Below are 23,375 nucleotides of genomic sequence, written 5' to 3' on the forward strand. Positions count from 1 at the left end.
TGGGGAGCTGTGTGGGGATCTCTGACGGCACAAGGAGTTTGGGAATCTCAGGAGGTGAGATTACCGATCAATATTTTGGAACTCCGTGCAATTTTCAGAGCTCTTCAGTTTTGGCCTCTTCTGAAGAGAGAATCGTTCATTTTTTTCAGACAGACAATGTCACAACTGTGGCATACATCAATCATCAAGGAGGGACTCACAGTCCTCTGGCTATGAAAGAAGTATCTCGAATTTTGGTTTGGGCGGACTCCAGCTCCTGTCTAATCTCTGCGGTTCATATCCCAGGTGTAGACAATTGGGAAGCGGATTATCTCAGTCGCCAAACGTTGCATCCGGGCGAATGGTCTCTTCACCCAGAGGTATTTCTTCAGATTGTTCAATTGTGGGGGCTCCCAGAGATAGATCTGATGGCCTCTCATCTAAACAAGAAACTTCCCAGGTATCTGTCCAGATCCCGGGATCCTCAGGCGGAGGCAGTGGATGCATTATCACTTCCTTGGAAGTATCATCCTGCCTATATCTTTCCGCCTCTAGTTCTTCTTCCAAGAGTAATCTCCAAGATTCTGAGGGAATGCTCGTTTGTTCTGCTAATAGCTCCGGCATGGCCTCACAGGTTTTGGTATGCGGATCTTGTCCGGATGGCATCTTGCCAGCCATGGACTCTTCCGTTAAGACCAGACCTTCTGTCACAAGGTCCTTTTTTCCATCCGGATCTGAAATCCTTAAATTTAAAGGTATGGAGATTGAACGCTTGATTCTTGGTCATAGAGGTTTCTCTGACTCCGTGATTAATACTATGTTACAGGCTCGTAAATCTGTATCTCGAGAGATATATTATAGAGTCTGGAAGATTTATATTTCATGGTGTCTTTCTCATCATTTTTCTTGGCATTCTTTTAGAATACCGAGAATTTTACAATTTCGTCAGGATGGTTTGGATAAGGGTTTGTCCGCAAGTTCTTTGAAAGGACAAATCTCTGCTCTTTCTGTTCTTTTTCACAGAAAGATTGCTATTCTTCCTGATATTCATTGTTTTGTACAAGCTTTGGTTCGTATAAAACCTGTCATTAAGTCAATTTCTCCTCCTTGGAGTTTGAATTTGGTTCTGGGAGCTCTTCAAGCTCCTCCGTTTGAACCTATGCATTCATTGGACATTAAATTACTTTCTTGGAAAGTTTTGTTTCTTTTGGCCATCTCTTCTGCTAGAAGAGTTTCTGAATTATCTGCTCTTTCGTGTGAGTCTCCTTTTCTGATTTTTCATCAGGATAAGGCGGTGTTGCGAACTTCTTTTGAATTTTTACCTAAAGTTGTGAATTCCAACAACATTAGTAGAGAAATTGTGGTTCCTTCATTATGTCCTAATCCTAAGAATTCTAAGGAGAAATCATTGCATTCTTTGGATGTTGTTAGAGCTTTGAAATATTATGTTGAAGCTACGAAATCTTTCCGTAAGACTTCTAGTCTATTTGTTATCTTTTCCGGTTCTAGGAAAGGCCAGAAAGCTTCTGCCATTTCTTTGGCATCTTGGTTGAAATCTTTAATTCATCTTGCCTATGTTGAGTCGGGTAAAACTCCGCCTCAAAGAATTACAGCTCATTCTACTAGGTCAGTATCTACTTCCTGGGCGTTTAGGAATGAAGCTTCGGTTGACCAGATCTGCAAAGCAGCAACTTGGTCTTCTTTGCATACTTTTACTAAATTCTACCATTTTGATGTATTTTCTTCTTCTGAAGCAGTTTTTGGTAGGAAAGTTCTTCAGGCAGCGGTTTCAGTTTGAATCTTCTGCTTATGTTTTTTGTTAAACTTTATTTTGGGTGTGGATTATTTTCAGCAGGAATTGGCTGTCTTTATTTTATCCCTCCCTCTCTAGTGACTCTTGTGTGGAAAGATCCACATCTTGGGTAGTCATTATCCCATACGTCACTAGCTCATGGACTCTTGTTAATTACATGAAAGAAAACATAATTTATGTAAGAACTTACCTGATAAATTCATTTCTTTCATATTAACAAGAGTCCATGAGGCCCACCCTTTTTTGTGGTGGTTATGATTTTTTTGTATAAAGCACAATTATTCCAATTCCTTATTTTATATGCTTCGCACTTTTTCTTATCACCCCACTTCTTGGCTATTCGTTAAACTGATTTGTGGGTGTGGTGAGGGGTGTATTTATAGGCATTTTAAGGTTTGGGAAACTTTGCCCCTCCTGGTAGGAATGTATATCCCATACGTCACTAGCTCATGGACTCTTGTTAATATGAAAGAAATGAATTTATCAGGTAAGTTCTTACATAAATTATGTTTTTCCTTTTGGATTTATATATGAGAGGTGAGCAGGACCCTCTGGCTACCGTGCACTTTGCTAATCAACTCGGAACTGTTACTTGTGCTGGACCTATTGCTCTCTTTTTATATATATATATGTATGTGTGCGTTCTACACCCTTCATGTGAAATACAAGAATAGCATGCTAGATCTTTATCCATTGTGCGCTTTAATCTGATTTTCTGAAATAAAATCTAATGTTTATTTATCTCTGTCTCAGTATGTTGGGTCATTTCCTGTGAAGGAAGTTGATTGGAGGAGAAGAGTTTGGATAATAGAAGAACAGATGCGCTTCTTGAAGGTGATTGTGTTACACCTCTCTTTGGCAATTGAGGGGTTAAAGGGTTATTATGTTTAGCATATATCTGTGATTAAGCCCTGTGTTACAAAAGATCTGCATATAAAATGCACGTTATAAAGATATTTCAGTTGCCATTTCATTAATAGAATATGTATTATGTTAGTCTATGGATATGCACCATAAAAAAACTTCTTGAACACTGCTTATCTCCTTTAATGTAACTAGTTAGGGACAGGTGTAAACAAGTCCCTGCATCGATTCAGGAATCACTGTGTAGTATGTTGCTGGGTTAGTTTCAGAAGACATGTCATTTTAAACAACTTTCCAATTTACTTCTGTTATCAATTTTGCTCAGTTCTCTTAATATGCTTTGTTAAAGAGTGACCCTAGGTGAGCTCAGGAGCGTGCACGTGTCATACTTAGAAAGAACATTTGAAAAATTAACATTTTTCTACCTCTCTCCCACCCCCACTGGGAGTGTGATTTCTTAAAGGGACATGAAACCCAAATGTTTTCTTTCATGATATAGAAAGAGCATACAATTATAAACAACTTTCTAATTTGCTTTATTCTCTTGATATTATTTGCTGAAAAGCATATCTAGATATGCTTAGTAGCTGCTGATTGGTAGCTGCACATAGATGCTTCCTGTGATTGGTTCACCGTGTGTATTGCTATTTCTTCAATAAAGTATATCTAAAGAATGAAGCAAATTAGGTAATAGAAGTAAATTGGAATGTTGTTTAAAATTGTATTCTCTACCTTAATCATGAAAGAAAATGTTTGGGTATAGTGTCCCTTTAAGAACCTTCTTATTTATGTAGCTTTAATATAACAAGTACTTATGTACTGAGATTGCCATTAAAGGGGCATGAAATGTACTGAGATTGCCATTAAAGGGGCATGAAACCCAAAAATGTTATTTTGTGATTAAAAGCGTAACATTTTAAACTGCATTCTAAATTTATTTCTATTATCAAACCTGTATAGTTTATTCCTACAGGACTGTTGCAGGCGGAGAGCAGTAGTCCTGAAGTTCTGCCTACAGGGAGTGAAGATGTATGATGCACAGGAAGAGGTATTTATTTAATGCTGTCTTGTACACGTCACAAACATACACACATCCTGCGCATCCCATTTCTCTTTCCTCCATTTCCTCCATTTCTGTCATTTGACACACAACTGGTCCCATAAAAAACAAATAGTTAATTTCTATATAAATGTATCTTTCAAACAATGTAAAGGAAAATATATTCAACTGAAGTCTGTATAATCAAAGAGCTTCTAAATTTACTTAAAGGGATACTGTCATGAAAACCTCATGATTTAGACGATAAGGGGTTAATTTCCTGTGTGCTAGAAAACATTTGTTTTTTTCAAGAAGAACTGTGTTGCTGTGTTTTTTGTTTTTTTTTAATGAGTTTTCCCTTTGATCAGCCAGGACCCCTTATAAATACTTTGTAAGATACACAGAAGAGAACTTTGTCTAAATGGTCATTTCATTACCCCAACCTTTAAGCACAGGGAATGATGGAACAAAGAGACTCTATCTAGGAACTACACTGGGGTCATTGATAGGCCAGCCAACCCTGCCAATTAGTGATTTTATAAGTAATAATGCCACAGAAACATAAATATTGCAATATATATGGTGTTTGGTATCAAAATACACAACATCACTAAGGGATTGCCTTTCAGTGTATATGGAATAAATGTACCTTACAGAAATTATAAGGTGTTCTATAATTTCAGGCAAAGACTCAGGAATTTTTTTACCTGTCGTGAAAGAGAGGGGTTTCCTAGCCCTCTGGAAAGAGAGTGGGTCATATCATGGAAACATATATAAGAATTTTGTGTTTAACAATTAAAGTGATCATTCTTACATGGGAGGCTGTATACGAACAGAGTAAGGGACCATCTTTTCCTGCCAACCTCTCTGGCACAGACATCCAAAGCTAGTACAGTATAAGGTTTCTGTTATTTCTCCTTTTTTTCTTTTTAAAACTGTTTGCTTGCATTGTGCTAATTTTTCGCATAATAAATCATTCAATTATTAAGCTTTGGCCTTTGTCTAATATTTGAACCACGTTACTGAAAGAGACTGGTAGTATCATTACTGTGATTTTAGGTTATTCTTTGCTAAATTGTATTCTGGGATTTAACTTGTTTGCTTGGGTTTTTCTTAAGATTTCCCAAATATTATAATCTTAAATGGTGGCAGCTTATTTAGTTTGGTTTGAGTGGCAGTAAAGGGGAGTTTTGGGCATTTTTCTAAGTCTAGGACAGGCTAGAGAATGTTGTTAACCCTTGCACCCACTGAACTAAGTCACAGGCTTGCCTGGAGTGGCTGGACTGTGACAGATTAGTGAAAGTGGAAAGGGTCTGTTAACACTTTCTGTGCCAAACAAGTGACTGGCGCAGGGTTAGTTAACCCTGGTCGTCATAGATACTAAACCCAAATGTTTTCTTTCATGATTGAGATAGAGCAGGCAATTTTAAGCAACTTTCTAATTTTAATCCTATTATAATTTTTTCTTCATTCTCTTGCTATCTTTATTTTAAAACACAGGAATCTAAGCTAAGGAGCCGGCCCATTTTTGGTTCAGCAACCTGGATAGCGCTTGCTGATTGGTGGCTACATTTAACCATCAATCAGCAAGCGCAACCCAGGTGCTGCTGAACCAAAAATGGGCCACCTTCTAAGCTTACATTCTTGCTTTTCAAATAAAGATAGCAAGAGACAAAAAGAAAATTTGATAATAGGAGTAAATTAGAAAGTTGATGCAAAGAATATTTTTTTTCATGATGTATATAGAGCATACAATAAAAAAACAAAACATTATATTATCAATTTGCAGTTTAATGTCCCTTTTAAAATTGCATGCTCTATCTCAATCATGAAAGTTTTTAACTTTTGATTATGGTCCTCACTTGCCCAGACCTCTCTCTTCTGTTATAGAAGCAGAAACGATGCAGCCAATCAGAAGCGAGCTAGCTTGTATAGCAGGTGCACACTTGTGTTTCCTTCGCCTCTTCTCAAGTTCCTCTTGCTGTCCTGTTGGAGCACAATTCTGTAGGATTCTTTCTTATCACCTTCGCTGCTGTTCTAGAAGCTGCTTATGGCTCACGCGCTCAGACGGATTCAGTACACTACCTGCCGACCTGAAGACTACCAGTTTGCTTTTGTGTCCCGTAACCCACATGGATCAGCACATCAGCTGTTCTGCCACTTGTTTGTTGGCAGTCAGCCCAGTGAGGTATGCCAGTTGCAATGACATTATAATCTGACTCCCACACTCTAAAGATTACAATTTCACTACCCCCCTGAACCCTTAATACCTAAAGGGACATGAAGCCCAATCCTTTTCTTTCTTGATTTAGATAGAGCATACAATGTAAAGAAAACTAAGTTTCCAAATTACTTCTATTATCAAATCTTCCTTTGTTGAAAAGCAGGTAGGGAAGCTCAGGAGCGGGCCCATGTCTAAAGCCCTATATAACAGCAGTTTTGCAAGTGAACTATATGTCATCAGTAGTTGCTGCCATTAAGTGCCCCAGACATGTGTACGTGTGTACGCTACCCAGGAATGCTATTCAACAAAGAATACAATGAGAATTAAGCATATTTTGATAACTGAAGAAACATTTTTATTTTTTTTATTGTATGCTCTGTCTGAATCATCACCCACAAATTTGGGTTTCAGTTTCCTTTGTAGTTTTTTTTTTTTTAAATCCGAAAATCTTGTGTTCTAGAACTGCCCCCAGAGACAAGCTGTATATTGTTTTTTTTGCCCATTGTCTGATAACCTGTTTATTTCTCTCTCTTTCCCCAGGCTCAGGGTTTAAACCTATTGCTGTGCCGTTCCTTCCAGCTTCAGTATCTGACCATGCACCCAGAGGCAGCGGATCCTGAGGTGCCCATGCAGGGAATCACCGCAAAACCCCAGAGAAAATGTGCAGGAGCTGCAGTGGCAAGGAAGCCATTAGACCCTGAGGAAGTTTCTCAAAGTGTCAATGCCTTGGTGTCATTCAGACGGGTTCCGGCATCCAGCGAGGATGGGCTCTCCAATAACCAGGTAATGCTTTACTTTGTAATATTGCGCATGCGCGGTTTGCCTTCTAAACTACATGAGTAAATGAAATGTATCAAAACCTCAGTGATACCTTTTTTTATACAGAAACCTGTATTTTTAAGAGGACAAAAAAAACTTTAAAAATATATATTATGCATATGAAAGAGTTAAATATTTTAAAACATTTTAGTGTCTAAATGTAGCCACCAATCAGCAAGCGCTACCCAGGTTCTGAACCAAAAATGTGCCTAAGCTCACATTCTTGCTTTTTCAAATAAAGATATCCAGAGAATGAAGAAAATGGATAATAGGAGTAAATTAGAAAGTTGCTTAAAATTGCTGCTCTATCTGTGCAAGAGGAGGAGCTTAGCGCAGGTCACGTAGCGCTGCTCTCCAAGCCCCTGCATCTGAGCCTTAGGCGGAGGATTCGCGCCTGGTGCCTTGTGACCCGGCAATATGTGCAGCAGAGATATCCACCCTTCTTGGGAACTTAAGGTGGCCCAAAAATATCAGCGCCTGCCTTGTAAATCTCGGCAAAGAAGAAAACCGCCAAATCCCTAAGCTACATTAAGGTACAGAAGAACCTATCAGTTGAAAACATCATTCTGTTTTGTTCCGGCTGCCCTGACTGGAATGCCCCCTCCCACCGGTGCTGCGTGAGGGGGACAAACTAACTCCGGATTGCGGTAAATTCTCAAACCACACTCTCTTGTCTTAGAAAGGGCACAAAAAGGAACGCTGACCACAGTTTGGCTAGCAAAAGCCAACACCCCTCACACTGACTTGTGAAAAGGGTGGATTACGTGCCAAAGTCGTCTCTCTGAAACCCCAGGGACCTACAGTTTGATTCAGACACCGGAGGGGTGCTGATAGCAGAGGAAACTCTGCTCCCGGTGGCTGACCGACACTGAGTTTATTCTGGGCCAGGGAAAGGATTGATGAGCAAGTATTTTGAAAGAAGTTACACTGGAAAACAGGTCGTATACTGTTAAAATATACAACTTTTTCTGGAAATATCTTACTCCTGCTTGGATACATATGATCTTAGTGTGGGCTAAGAGTTGCTTCAATATGACTGCCTTCCCATGCATAACTTGCTTAAAAAACTTTCTGCTCCCTCCTTGTGAATAAGCATTACATGCCAGAGGACTGTCTAAATGCTTGGTTGCTTAACAGGTTCATATTAACCCTCACATTTCTGCTTTGGCACGGCTAATATAGTAGGAACACCTGCTTAAAACTTTCTTTGCTTTTGCTAAATGGGCTATATACTGTTGAATTAATAAACCTGCTTAATATTTGCTTGGCACCAATCCTCTATAAATTGGCAGCAGGCAGATGCCTAAGATACCAAGGATTGATTTGTATTCTCTTCAACGTTAGCTATTGAGAATTGACAGGCTGTGGATTGTTTTAACAAATCATACTTCGATACAGTTACATTACCTCTGAAGTTGCCTACTAACAAGAGTTGCTTTTTCTGCATTGCCTTATCTCGTTTTTTTAATTTAAAAAGAGAGGTTGAAGATATTAATTAACTGTTTATCATAAATAGCTGGGATCCTATGCAAATGCCTGACTGCGTCTGAAACGTATAAAAAGCACTTTAAAATCGTGTCAATACTGGAAAAACTGGTTATTTAACAAAACTTCCTGCTCTGACACAGCTGACCTAATACCCCGTTTTGCCTCAAATACCTTTCTTTCTAGGGTCATTTTGAGAGAATTTTTCTCCTTTAATTGGCCTCATCAGTTTTACAGATGTATATTGAAATTTACTATGAGAAGCCATTTAAACTGGTATAGTAGTATAAAAGGTTGAATATATAATAGATTTCTGTATAAACATTTATTTCTATGTTATGCTACGGCTAACCTAATAATAACTTATTATTTCTGAAATACTTTTTTGTCTTAGGGACATATTGTATAGGTTGGAATGTTGGCTAAATTATATAGCTTGATAACAATATAAGGAATTTTTTATATTTTCGGCATTTAAAACGATGATTGATGTTAAAAAATTTGTCAGAAAAATGACTTTAAAAAGGTTTTTTAAACTACAGGAGAAAGATCAAAGTAATTTTATTGACAATGCTGTTAACTGTAATACCAATACTATCACTGATAATGAGGGGAATACCTTTAGAAATGAGAGTGTCAAACAAGCTGACTTCAAATTTGGCGATTTCATAACATTAAATCAGCACAGATATAATGAGGATACTTATGGTCCCAGTGATTGTGAAATTCCATCGCCAAATAGGAAGCCATCTGAATTTGATCCTACTAATGCTAGGGGGTATGCAATTAATCTTTTTCATAAGAAGGTACAAAAGGAATTGCTAGAGCTAGAAACCACTACCAAGGGGCACATTGTACATTCAAATCTAACTAAAGCAGAGAAATTAGCACTTCAAAGGTTACAATCTAATGACAATATAGTCATTAGGGCCTCGGATGAGGGAGGCAATGTGGTGGTCCTGGATAAGGACTACTACATTAATGAAGCTAAACGCCAGCTATCAGACAATAAGACCTATAGAAAGTTAGAAAGGAACCCCACTGAAATATTTAAATCCAAGCTCCTAAGTATCATTGAACAAGGGGTTGCCTTAAGTATCTTTTCAGAAGATCAGGCTAAATCTTTGATTCCCTTATATCCAAAGGTACCCATATTCCATCACGTACCTAAAACTCATAAGGATATTAATTCTCCCCCGGGTAGACCCATTATTTCGGGCATTGGCTCTATGTTTGAATAGGTCGATTCGGTTTTGCAACCCCTTGTCAAAAATCTCAATAGTTATCTGAGGGATTCCACTCATCTTATACATTACTGACAAAACACGAAGTGGTGTGGAAGTTATAAGTGGGTGGTAGTGGATGCTACAGCATTATACTCAAGCATACCACATGCATTGGGAATCAAAAGGCTTCAAGAGGCTGAGCTGAGGATATCCGACCTGGAAGGATAATAATGTGTTGTTACAAACTAAACTTTAAACCAACAGCCTTACTCTTCAAAAATGCAATACAAAATAGAAAACCTTGAGAACAGGTCACGCAGAAATAACATTAGGATAATTGGACTTCCCGAGAATAAAGCAAATTAAAATCTGATAGAGTTTATTCCAACAACTCTAGTTAATCTCCTGGGCATCCCTGCCTCATACCCCACTATTGTGGTGGAACAGATACACAGAGTAGGGGGACAAATAGCTAATACCAGTAAGGAACAGTAGCCAAGACCAGTTATAGCTAAACTCCTTAATTTCCAAGATAAAGTAACCTTGTTGCAATACTATCGGAAAGCTCAACCGGTCCTATTAGGAGGGGTGAAGATTTCTCTATATGGAAAAGGGAAATGTCGCCGCTATGCACAAAACTCATTAACCAAGGAATTCAAGCTACAATAGTATACCCAGCTAGACTAAGAATAACAATAGTCAAACAAGTTTCTTTGATAACCTTAAGGAGGCTGAGAAATTTATGTCAGAAAAGGGAATAACCCAAATAGTGTAGTTATAATAATGACTCTTGTTTTCTCTTTCTTCTTTTATTCTCTTTAAATGCACTATATGTACTTTCAGGGTTGGTGGTTACTTAATAAATGGGGGGGTGGGGGGAGTTTCCCCCCAAGATGTATATAAATGAAAAGTGGAAAAGAAGTTTTTAAGACTGGATTTTATGATGAGGGGAGGAGGGGGGAATGGTGGGGCTCCCTTTTTGTTTTGTTTATTTGCTTATTTGTTTGTTCTGTTTAGACTATGGCTGAGTATAATAACTTAAACATAGTATCCTGGAATATAGGGGGTGTTACTTCCCCAATCAAACGGAAAGCAGTTCTCACACACCTCAAGAAATTAAAAAGCGATATATCTCTTATACAGGAAACACATTTAGATTTATTTAAAACACTCAAATTTCAGTCTTCCTGGGTTGGAGAGGTAGTGGACGCTCCAGGCAAGAATAGAAAGGGAGGAGTGGCAATCCTAAAAGGAAAGAAGATCACTCACCAGATACTCCAAATATACGCAGATCCTGAGGGCAGGTATCTTCTGCTAAAGTTTAAAAATAATGAATTGCACTTATATGATTTGTAATATATACGTACCTAATATAATTAGCCCAGACTTTTGGGATACGGTTCAAACAAAGATTTTGCAATGTACATAGGGCTATCTTATTATCGGATGGGATTTTAATATGGCCCCCCAATACCCATTGGATAGGCTTAGGAAAATATCTCCTTTAGTTAAAACAAAAATAGATTCCTTAAAATCCAAGTTGTTTAAAAAGATTTTCTCAAATTTGGCAGTTAGAGATATATGGAGGATTCAAAATGCTGATGTTAGAGAATTTACATGCCTATCCAAAGCCCACAAATCATTATCCAGGATTGACCTGTTTTTGGTGGATGATAAAACAGCCAAACTCCAGGTTAAAACAGATATATACCCTATCTCTATATCAGATCATGCACCTATATCTTTACGGATTGCCATCTCCAGCTGCACTCCAGCATCTAAACATTTCCCCCCCCCAAATATCTTTATACGGATATTAAATTTAAGGACTTTCTTAAAAAGAAATTCAATGAATTTGTACAATTTAATGGTGATTATATAACCAAACCAGTGATTTTCTGGGAAACAGCGAATGCGGTTTTGAGAGGAGAAATCATAGCATATACATCAATAGAACGGAAAAAATATTTGAAGAAAGAACAGGAAGTTCTAAAATTCTTAACTAAATCGTATAATAGTTATCTGGCAGACAGATCTATGGAAAATTGGGAGACTTATAATAGAGACAAAAAAGAAAGAGATACTTTCTTATTACATAGAACAACGCAATCTGAAATTAGGTCCCAAGGCAAGTTTCATAAGTATGGGAACAAAACTGGGAAGTTATTAGCATCATTGGTTAAAACATCAATAAATCCCCAATAATTGATAGGATACAAAACAGGGAAAAACTGGTAACATCACCGGATGAAGTGATGCAAGTTTTCTCCACGCACTATGATAATCTATATGCCTGGCAAGAATCAAACATATCACATAGAGATACATTTTGGGAGAAGATTCAAAATCCTACTTTGACCTCTGATCAAGGTACGAATCTGAACTCCTCTATCTCGAAACTTGAAATTAAAAAAAGGTATTAAGAACTTAGACAAGGCACCAGGCCCGGATGCAGTCCCCAATGAGTTTTATAAAATTTTAAGTTAAGATATTACCCCATATCTAGAAAATATTTTTAACTTTTACTATGCTGGAGATAATATTATCCCATCTAATTTTTCAGCGTCAGTAACTACGCTGATCTTGAAGCCAGGAAAGGATCCTCTAAAAAAAGAATCTTATAGACCCATAGCACTCCTTAATTCTGATTACAAAATACTTACCTCCATTCTTGCCAGTCGTTTGCAAACTCTCTTGCCAAATATTATCCATCTAAATCAGGCAGGGTTCATGCATAAGAGAAACTCCCCAGCCAAGATAAGATAATTTTTTGTAACTATTGATTATTATAATGCTTTAGAAGGAATCGCTGAAAAGGGGAAAATAAACTTGCAAGATTTAGCGATTATTTCAGTAGATGCAGAAAAAGCGTTTGACTCCATTCACTATGACCATTTAATTTTTTTCCTTACATAAATTTGAATTCAAAGAAAATTTTGTCAGATTTATTCAATTCTACTACAAAATTAGCTGTGAATAACAATTTATCACCAGATATACGACTTAGCAGAGGTACACGACAAGGATGTCCTTTGTCCCCTTTTTTCTTTAATATTATAATTGAACCCTTGGCTATTATGATTAGGCAATGTCAGGAGGGCATTAAAGTAAGGCATAAAGAACTTAAAATAGCTCTATATGCAGATGATATCCTTTTATATGTGTTGAATACTAAAATAAATATTCCAAGAATATTAAATACTATCGAGCAGTTTGGATCCTTTTCTGTCTCCATTGGGTATCAGATACTTATTTCTCAAGAAGGTGATTTTAATGTGAGAGAAATCTCCCAACAGTGGGGTAACCTAATTCCTTCGGCATCAGTGACTGCAAGCGTGGTCTAAAGGTCTCTTGGGTTGGTAATGCAAACTACACTGTCATCAACCTGGACAGAAGCACACCTGAAATTAATATATAGAACCTATTACAACCCAGAAAAGGGTTGGAAATGGGGAAATTCACCCTTTAGTTCCTGCCCTAAATGCTCTTACCCTAGGGCCAATTTGATTCACATGATCTGGGAATGCCCGAAAATGTATCAGTTATGGCAAAAAATAATATATTGGGCACTCAAGAGACTCAAGCTGCCCATGAGCAACATTCGTATCATACATATAGTCTTTCTTTGGGAGGGGACTCCTGAGGGCCAATATAAGAAATTAATTAATTTGATAATTTGGCGGTTAGATACCTGATTCTCAGGAAATGGAAAGATTCAGTTGTCCCTAATATTCTGGAAGTTAGGAATTATTTGAAAAAAACAGTATATACTAGAACAATATAACGTAGACCTTTAATAATGACCGAGATATATGTATTTTTTTCAAAAAATGGTCTCCTTTCATTAAAACTTTCCCCCCGAATGAAATCAATTATCTCATCTATCCCTTTAGAAATTCTGAAATAGTTTTACTAGGGGTATGGTGAAAAATGTTGTGGGGGTGTTTTTTTTTCCCCTCCCTTTCTCCACCTCCTCCCTCAATCAAATGAATTAAGTGAACTAGCAGAAAGAAAGATCAAAAATGATATTATAACTTCTAAATAGTGTTGCACTATTAAGATATTCTGGAGATTTTTATTGTATTTTTCTTGAAAATAATATATGAAATTTAATACACCATTTTTGATAAGGTCTGTTATGACAAAAGAAAATGCTTTGTAAAATTATATGACAAGAATATGATTACGTAATCAAAGCAAAAAGAGTTTTGTTAATATGATTGTCCAGACTAACAAATCCTAAATTATAGGAGATATACAAGATTTAGTTTTTTCTATCCTTTTTTTTTTTGTATGTCCTTTTTTACTTGGGATGAAAAGTGTTTTGTTTCAGTTATGTAGTATGGTTCCAAAGTAAAATGAATGTATAATTATGTTCAAATACTGTATCCTTGTTTCCACTTTATAAAATAATAAAAAAAAAAAAAATTGTTGCTCTATCTGAATCATGAAAGATTTATTTTGACTAGAATATACCTTGTTAAAATCAAAATAATATTAATATGCGTTGTGCATTTTTTTCATTATTCTGAGTTTTCATTAAAAAACAAATTGCAATTATAGCATCAGCAATCCTCGAATCATTCATTTATACTTAATCAAATATTAAAGTGTATTTGACAATCGTTATTAGTTTGCAAGCGAAAACTCTGCATAACATTAGAGATCACAAACCTAGGCCTAGATTTAGAGTTCGGCGGTAAAAGGGCTGTTAACGCTCCGCGGGCTTTTTTCCGGCCGCACCATAAATTTAACTCTGGTATCGAGAGTTAAAACAAATGCTGCGTTAGGCTCCAAAAAAGGAGCGTAGGGCATTTTTACCGCAAATGCAACTCTCGATACCAGAGTTGCTTACGGACGCGGCCGGCCTCAAAAACGTGCTCGTGCACGATTCTCCCATAGGAAACAATGGGGCTGTTTGAGCTGAAAAAAAACCTAACACCTGCAAAAAAGCAGCGTTCAGCTCCTAACGCAGCCCCATTGTTTCCTATGGGGAAACACTTCCTACGTCTGCACCTAACACTCTAACATGTACCCCGAGTCTAAACACCCCTAACCTTACACTTATTAACCCCTATTCTGCCGCCCCCGCTATCGCTGACCCCTGCATTACACTTTTAACCCCTAATCTGCCGCTCCGTAAACCGCCGCAACCTACGTTATCCCTATGTACCCCTAATCTGCTGCCCTAACATCGCCGACCCCTATATTATATTTATTAACCCCTAATCTGCCCCCCACAACGTCGCCGACACCTACCTACACTTATTAACCCCTAATCTGCCGAGCGGACCTGAGCGCTACTATAATAAAGTTATTAACCCCTAATCCGCCTCACTAACCCTATCATAAATAGTATTAACCCCTAATCTGCCCTCCCTAACATCGCCGACACCTACCTTCAATTATTAACCCCTAATCTTCCGATCGGAGCTCACCGCTATTCTAATAAATGTATTAACCCCTAAAGCTAAGTCTAACCCTAACACTAACACCCCCCTAAGTTAAATATAATTTACATCTAACGAAATAAATTAACTCTTATTAAATAAATTATTCCTATTTAAAGATAAATACTTACCTGTAAAATAAACCCTAATATAGCTACAATATAAATTATAATTATATTATAGCTATTTTAGGATTTATATTTATTTTACAGGCAACTTTGAAATTATTTTAACCAGGTACAATAGCTATTAAATAGTTAAGAACTATTTAATAGTTACCTAGTTAAAATAATAACAAATTTACCTGTAAAATAAATCCTAACCTAAGTTATAATTAAACCTAACACTACCCTATCAATAAAATAATTAAATAAACTACCTACAATTACCTACAATTAACCTAACACTACACTATCAATAAATTAATTAAACACAATTCCTACCAATAAATACAATTAAATAAACTAGCTAAAGTACAAAAAATAAAAAAGAACTAAGTTACAGAAAATAAAAAAATATTTACAAACATAAGAAAAATATTACAACAATTTTAAACTAATTACACCTACTCTAAGCCCCCTAATAAAATAACAAAGCCCCCCAAAATAATAAATTCCCTACCCTATTCTAAATTTAAAAAGTTACAAGCTCTTTTACCTTACCAGCCCTGAACAGGGCCCTTTGCGGGGCATGCCCCAAGAAGTTCAGCTCTTTTGCCTGTAAAAGAAAACATACAATACCCCCCCCCCAACATTACAACCCACCACCCACATACCCCTAATCTAACCCAAACCACCCTTAAATAAACCTAACACTAAGCCCCTGATGATCTTCCTACCTTGTCTTCACCATGCCAGGTTCACCGATCCGTCCTGGCTCCAAGATCTTCATCCAACCCAAGCGGGGGCTAGACATCCACTGAAGAAGTCCAGAAGAGGGTCCAAAGTCTTCCTCCTATCCGGCAAGAAGAGGACATCCGGACCGGCAAACATCTTCTCCAAGCGGCATCTTCTATCTTCTTCCATCCGGTGCGGAGCGGGTCCATCTTGAAGCAGGCGACGCGGATCCATCCTCTTCTTCCGATGTCTCCCGACGAATGACGGTTCCTTTAAGGGACGTCATCCAAGATGGCGTCCCTCGAATTCCGATTGGCTGATAGGATTCTATCAGCCAATCGGAATTAAGGTAGGAATTTTCTGATTGGCTGATTCCATCAGCCAATCAGAATCTAGTTCAATCCGATTGGCCGATCCAATCAGCCAATCAGATTGAGCTCGCATTCTATTGGCTGATCGGAACAGCCAATAGAATGCGAGCTCAATCTGATTGGCTGATTGGATCAGCCAATCGGATTGAACTTGATTCTGATTGGCTGATGGAATCAGCCAATCAGAAAATTCCTACCTTAATTCCGATTGGCTGATAGAATCCTATCAGCCAATCGGAATTCGAGGGACGCCATCTTGGATGACGTCCCTTAAAGGAACCGTCATTCGTCGGGAGACATCGGAAGAAGAGGATGGATCCGCGTCGCCTGCTTCAAGATGGACCCGCTCTGCACCGGATGGAAGAAGATCGAAGATGCCGCTTGGAGAAGATGTTTGCCGGTCCGGATGTCCTCTTCTTGCCGGATAGGAGGAAGACTTTGGACCCTCTTCTGGACTTCTTCAGTGGATGTCTAGCCCCCGCTTGGGTTGGATGAAGATCTTGGAGCCAGGACGGATCGGTGAACCTGGCATGGTGAAGACAAGGTAGGAAGATCATCAGGGGCTTAGTGTTAGGTTTATTTAAGGGGGGTTTGGGTTAGATTAGGGGTATGTGGGTGGTGGGTTGTAATGTTGGGGGGGGGGGTATTGTATGTTTTCTTTTACAGGCAAAAGAGCTGAACTTCTTGGGGCATGCCCCGCAAAGGGCCCTGTTCAGGGCTGGTAAGGTAAAAGAGCTTGTAACTTTTTAAATTTAGAATAGGGTAGGGAATTTATTATTTTGGGGGGCTTTGTTATTTTATTAGGGGGCTTAGAGTAGGTGTAATTAGTTTAAAATTGTTGTAATATTTTTCTTATGTTTGTAAATATTTTTTTATTTTCTGTAACTTAGTTCTTTTTTATTTTTTGTACTTTAGCTAGTTTATTTAATTGTATTTATTTGTAGCAATTGTGTTTATTTAATTTATTGATAGTGTAGTGTTAGGTTAATTGTAGGTAATTGTAGGTAGTTTATTTAATTATTTTATTGATAGGGTAGTGTTAGGTTTAATTATATCTTAGGTTAGGATTTATTTTACAGGTAATTTTGTTATTATTTTAACTAGGTAACTATTAAATAGTTCTTAACTATTTAATAGCTATTGTACCTAGTTAAAATAAATACCAAGTTGCCTGTAAAATAAATATTAATCCTAAAATAGCTATAATATAATTATAATTTATATTGTAGCTATATTAGGATTTATTTTACAGGTAAGTATTTAGCTTTAAATAGGATTAATTTATTTAATAAGAGTTAATTTATTTCGTTAGATTAAAATTATATTTAAGTTAGGGGGGTGTTAGTGTTAGGGTTAGACTTAGCTTTAGGGGTTAATACATTTATTAGAATAGCGGTGAGCTCCGATCGGAAGATTAGGGGTTAATAATTGAAGTTAGGTGTCGGCGATGTTAGGGAGGGCAGATTAGGGGTTAATACTATTTATGATAGGGTTAGTGAGGCGGGTTAGGGGTTAATAACTTTATTATAGTAGCGGTGCGGTCCGCTCGGCAGATTAGGGGTTAATAAGTGTAGGTAGGTGTCGGCGACGTTGAGGGGGGCAGATTAGGGGATAATAAATATAATATAGGGGTCGGCGGTGTTAGGGGTAGCAGATTAGGGGTACATAGGGATAACGTAGGTGGCGGCGCTTTGCGGTCGGAAGATTAGGGGTTAATTATTTTAAGTAGCTGGCGGCGATGTTGTGGGGGGCAGATTAGGGGTTAATAAATGTAATATAGGGGTCGGCGGGGTTAGGGGCAGCAGATTAGGGGTACATAAGTATAACGTAGGTGGCGGTCGGAAGATTAGGGGTTAAAAATTTTAATCGAGTGGCGGCGGTGTGGGGGGACATCGGTTTAGGGGTACATAGGTAGTTTATGGGTGTTAGTGTACTTTAGGGTACAGTAGTTAAGAGCTTTATAAACCGGCGTTAGCCAGAAAGCTCTTAACTCCTGCTATTTTCAGGCGGCTGGAATCTTGTCGTTAGAGCTCTAACGCTCACTGCAGAAACGACTCTAAATACCAGCGTTAGAAAGATCCCATTGAAAAGATAGGCTACGCAAATGGCGTAGGGGGATCTGCGGTATAGAAAAGTCGCGGCTGTAAAGTGAGCGTTAGACCCTTTAATCACTGACTCCAAATACCAGCGGGCGGCCAAAACCAGCGTTAGGAGCCTCTAACGCTGGTTTTGACGGCTACCGCCGAACTCTAAATCTAGGCCCTAGTTTGTGTTTAATCCCTTCCCCCTGGACTTATAGGTTCCAATGTAAACAAATAAGTAAAAATTTAAATCACGCAATCGCGTAATTTCAATGAGAGGGATGTGTGCCTATGACGCTAGGCACGCCTTCCAACTTGCGATCCCATTCAGAAATCTGCAGAGGCAGCATGGAAAGTCCGAACAGCGGGAAGGGGTTAAATAGCGTTCTTTCTTATGCGTGTTAGAAATGTTTAGATAGTAATATCCCATTAAATCTACAGTGCTCAATGTGCTCTCACTGATAGTATTTCTGATTCATAGCTTAGAAAATAAACTAAAATAATTTATGTACATTTTATTTTCTGATTGTGGTAACTCCTGAATCAGATCATTTGAATAGCTACATTTACCACAACCAATGGTAATTATATTGTGCAGGTCGCCATGCCTACAGGACAAGTGCAGCCCAGAAAAATTTGGTTTGTCTGAATCTGTTGTAAGGAATATTCGGGCAAAATTTGTTTCCCCGAATATTGGTTGGCTGTACTATTTGGTATTCATTTAAATTAAATTAATACTAAATACAGGCATACTTCGTTTTATTGCGTTTCACAGAAATTGCTCTTTTTACAAATTGTAGGTTTGCAGCAAACCTGTGTCGAGCAAGTCTATCTGTGCCATTTTTATATATATATATATATAAACACATAAATACACATATATACACACACCTGTATAAACCTGCAAAAGGATTATGACTCATTGAAGGCTCAGATGATGGTTAGCATTTTTTAGAAATAAAGTATTTTTTTAGTAAAGGTATGTACATTGTTTTTTTTAGACATAATGCTATTGCACATGTAATAGACCAGTGGTTCTTAAACCAGTTCTCAGGACCCCACAACCAGTCCAGGATTTTGGGATTACCCAGGTGTGTCTAAGGTGTTTTCCAAAAAACAAAAAAACACAACTGGGTAATCACTAAATCCTGGACAGGTTGTGGGGTCCTGAGGACTGGTTTAAGAACCCCACAACCAGTCCAGGATTTTGAGATTACCCAGGTGTGTCTAAGGTGTTTTCCAAAAAACAAAAAAACACAACTGGGTAATCACTAAATCCTGGACAGGTTGTGGGGTCCTGAGTACTGGTTTAAGAACCACTGTAATAGACTACATTATAGTGTAAATATAACTGGGAAGCCAAAACAATTAGTGTGACTCACTTTATTGCGGTGGTCTGGAACTGATCCTGCAATATCTCCGAGGTACACCTGTATTTGTAGAAAATGTACATTTGTTTCGTTACACGAATGTAAATGTTCCTACGCTACAGGTGAAAAATTTCACTTGTAGCTTATACTTAACCTTATTGTGCCAGAGAGCCACGCTTATCCTGACCGTTCTTCCAAGAGTCCTAGTTGCGCTAATAGGAGGCTTAGTGTGGTGGCTCCCAGGGTCTGCACTAAAGGAGAAGGTTTTAGTTGCAGGCGCTGGGAGCCACCACACTAAGCCTCCTCAGCGTAGCTGGGGCTCAGTGAAGAGGAGAAGCAGGTTAGCGTGGGTCTCCAGCTCGCTAAAGGTAAGTATTTAACCTGTCAAAAGGTAATTTTAAAAAAAATGAATACGGACGAATTTCATCATTTCTTTAAAGGGACAGTCAAGTCAAAATTAAACTTTCCAATTAACTTCCATTACCTAATTCTGCACAATCTTTTTATATTTACACTTTCTGAGACACCAGCTCCTACTGAGCATGTGCAATATTCACAGAATATACGTATATCTATTTTGTGATTGGCTTATGACTGTTACATAATGCAGTGGGAGAGAAAATAGAACTAAGTTTAAAATTTGTAAGAAAGAAATCTACTACTCGATAGAAATTCAAACTAAGTGCTTTTGCATTGTCTTTTTATTATGCATTTACTGATTTTGATATTCTTCTTTGTTTAGTGGTTCTTTAAATTTTGTTGGCGCATTTGTTTGGATATTTGTTCCATTACAACAAAACAAATATCCGTTTTTCATTACGAATATGCATCTGTAACTAAACAAATGTACATCTCTAACTAAATATACATTGTATTTTCCCCAGATGGAAGACTCTGACAATTTAAGCATTCCCAGAAAACAACTATTGGGAAATCCCTACTGTTCTCCAACACTGGTTCGTAAAAAGGCCATTCGCAGCAAAGTACTTCGTTCCGGAGCCTATCGATGTCCCAATTACGAGGCCCAACTCCAGAAAGCTTTAGATGAAACAAATAAAACAGGTTTGTGTCCTTAAAGGGACAGTCATCTGAAAGTTCTTCATGTGGTTAAACCGCAACCCCCCCCCCCCCAACACAATTACAGTTTTTTAAAGGGACATTTAACTGCTGGGTACAACTACAGTAGAATGGTTACTAGTTATGTCATTGTTTTTCCTCTTGTGTCTTTAACCGTTTACAAGTGCTGGTTAGTGAAGTTCTGCATTTTCACACTGGATGCCGCCATCTTAGAGTTTGTTTACTCACTGTGCGCCACCATCTTGGAGTTTGTTTACTCACACTGGTTACCGCCATATTAGAGTTTAAGTATACTCACACTAGGTAAAAAAAAGAAGGAATAGATGTACATAAACAAAACTCCTTTAGAGGGCAGGCTTATAAGGTGAAATATAAAACCAAACAAAAAAAACCTGATATTTAACCAAAATAAACAAAGTGATACACAAGTCCATATACAATCCTGGTGAAAAGGCAGCTCTTTGTCGGAAGATGGTCAGGATCCTGATAGTATAAGTGATCTGAAAAAGGAAAACACAGAGGCGCCAAAATGGCCTAGTACCATCACAACAACTGGTAATATAGATGTGACAAATGGCTACTCACAAGCGTGGAGTACCCAGTGGCGCTAGTAAGGCCGGGTGGTACTTCTCAGTTGTCCAGCTAACTGTGTATAGGCAAACCGCTACAGAAGTCTGGGCAACTGAGAAGTACCACCCGGCCTTACTAGCACCACTGGGTGCTCCACGCTTGTGAGTAGCCATTTGTCACATCTACAGTCGTATGCAAAAGTTTAGGCACCCCTAACAATTTCCATGATTTTCATTAATAAATAATTGGGTGTTTGGATCAGCAATTTCATTTTGATCTATCAAATAACTGAAGGAAACAGTAATATTTCAGTAGTGAAATTAGGTTTATTGGATTAACAGAAAATGTGCAATATGCATCAAAATTAAATTAAAATAAATAAATAAATATGGGCACTATTGTCATTTTGTTGATTTGAATACCTGTAACTACCTAGCACTGATTAACTGGAACACACAATTGGTTTGGTAAGCCCATTAAGCATTGAACTTCATAGACAGGTGCATCCAATCACGAGAAAAGGTAATTAAGGTGGCCAATTGCAAGTTGTTGTTCTCTTTGACTCTCCTCTGAAGAGTGGCAACATGGGGGCCTCAAAACAACTTTTAAATTACCTGAAAACAAAGATTGTTCAACATTATGGTTTAGGGGAAGGCTACAAAAAGCTATTGCAGAGATTTAAGCTGTCAGTGTCCGCTGTGAGGAAATGGAAGACCACAGGCACAGTTCTTGTTAAGGCCAGAAGTGGCAGGCCAAGTAAAATATTGGAGAGGCAAAGGATGGTGAGAATGGTCAAAAACAGCCCACAGACCACCTCCAAAGACCGACATCATCATCTTGCTGCAGATGGTGTCACTGTGCATCGCCAACAATTCAGGGCACTTTGCACATGGAGAAGCTGTATGGGAGAGTGATGCGGAATAAGTCACGAGTCGCTTAAGGTATGCAAACTCACATTTGGACAAGCCAGCTTCATTTTGGAAGAAGGTGCTGTGGACTAATGAAATAAAGATTGAGTTATTTGGTCATAACAAGGGGCGTTATGCATGGCGGCAAAAGAACACAGCATTCCAAGATAAACACTTGCTACCCACAGTAAAATTTGGTGGATGTTCCATCATGCTGTGGGGCTGTGTGGCCAGTGCTGGTACTGGGAATCATGTTAAAGTTGAGGGTTGCATTGATTCCACTCAATATCAGCAGATACTTGAGAATAATGTTGAGGAATCAGTCACAAAGTTGAAGTTACGCTGGGGCTGGATATTTCAACAAGACAACAACCCATAACACTGCTCAAAATCTACTCTGGCAATTATGCAGAGGAACAAGTACAATGTTTTGGAATAGCCATCCCAGTCCCCAGGCCTGAATATCTTTGAAAATCTGTGGGGTGATTTTAAGCAGGCTGTCCATGCTCGGCAACCATCAAACCTAACTGAACTGGAGATGTTTTGCAAGGAGGAATGGTCCAAAATACCTTCATCCAGAATCCAGACACTCATTACAGGCTATAGGAAACGTCTAGAGGCTGTTATTTCTGCAAAAGGAGGCTCTACTAAATATTGATGCAATATTTCTGTTGGGGTGCCCAAATTTATGCACCTGTCTAATTTCATTTTGATGCATATTGCACATTTTCTGTTAATTCAATAAACCTCATTTCACTACTGAAATATTACTGTGTCCGTCAGTTATTTGATAGATCAAAATGAAAATACTCATCCAAACATCCAATTATTTATAAACTTTTGCATACAACTGTATCTTACCAGTTGTTGTGATGGTACTAGGCCATTTTGGTACTCACACTAGGTGACAGAAGCAGTTTTTCATGCACAATGGGAGTGGGAGCTTTTTTTTTTTTTTGCAAAGGCTGCATTTTTCTATATTATTCCTAAGGGCATTTTTATATTTCTTATGTAAAAAAAACACCCGGAAAAAAATGTACATATTCTGCTTTCTATTGTGTGAGCTAATTCAAAGTGCAAGGTACAGCTGCCAAATAGCCAGTAACGTCACTGTTATGGGAAAGTGCACTGCGTCGGTCACATGATGCAGTGATACTTGTATACTAAGATGGGCGCATCCAGTATAAAGATGCAGAGCTTTACCGACTGGCTTCTGTAACGCTTCAGTAGTTGTATTCAGCGTCCCTTTAACATTAACTTAAC

At 38.1% G+C, this 23,375-nt stretch overlaps 1 protein-coding gene across 2 annotated transcripts in view; it reads left to right on the forward strand.

Annotated features, from left to right (window-relative positions):
- The window catches only part of SH2D5 (SH2 domain containing 5), a 61,068-nt gene that overhangs the window by 23,740 nt on the left and 13,953 nt on the right, over nucleotides 1-23,375 (forward strand). For both annotated transcript variants that reach the window (XM_053690239.1, XM_053690240.1), the window contains 5 exons: nucleotides 2,546-2,626; nucleotides 3,630-3,704; nucleotides 5,737-5,883; nucleotides 6,460-6,702; nucleotides 20,442-20,619. In XM_053690239.1, coding sequence (XP_053546214.1) covers nucleotides 2,546-2,626; nucleotides 3,630-3,704; nucleotides 5,737-5,883; nucleotides 6,460-6,702; nucleotides 20,442-20,619 — 724 coding nt within the window. The remainder of the gene's footprint in view (nucleotides 1-2,545; nucleotides 2,627-3,629; nucleotides 3,705-5,736; nucleotides 5,884-6,459; nucleotides 6,703-20,441; nucleotides 20,620-23,375) is intronic.

Source organism: Bombina bombina, chromosome 8 (genome assembly GCF_027579735.1).
Source record: "Bombina bombina isolate aBomBom1 chromosome 8, aBomBom1.pri, whole genome shotgun sequence".
In the NCBI taxonomy this organism is placed as follows: domain Eukaryota; kingdom Metazoa; phylum Chordata; class Amphibia; order Anura; family Bombinatoridae; genus Bombina; species Bombina bombina.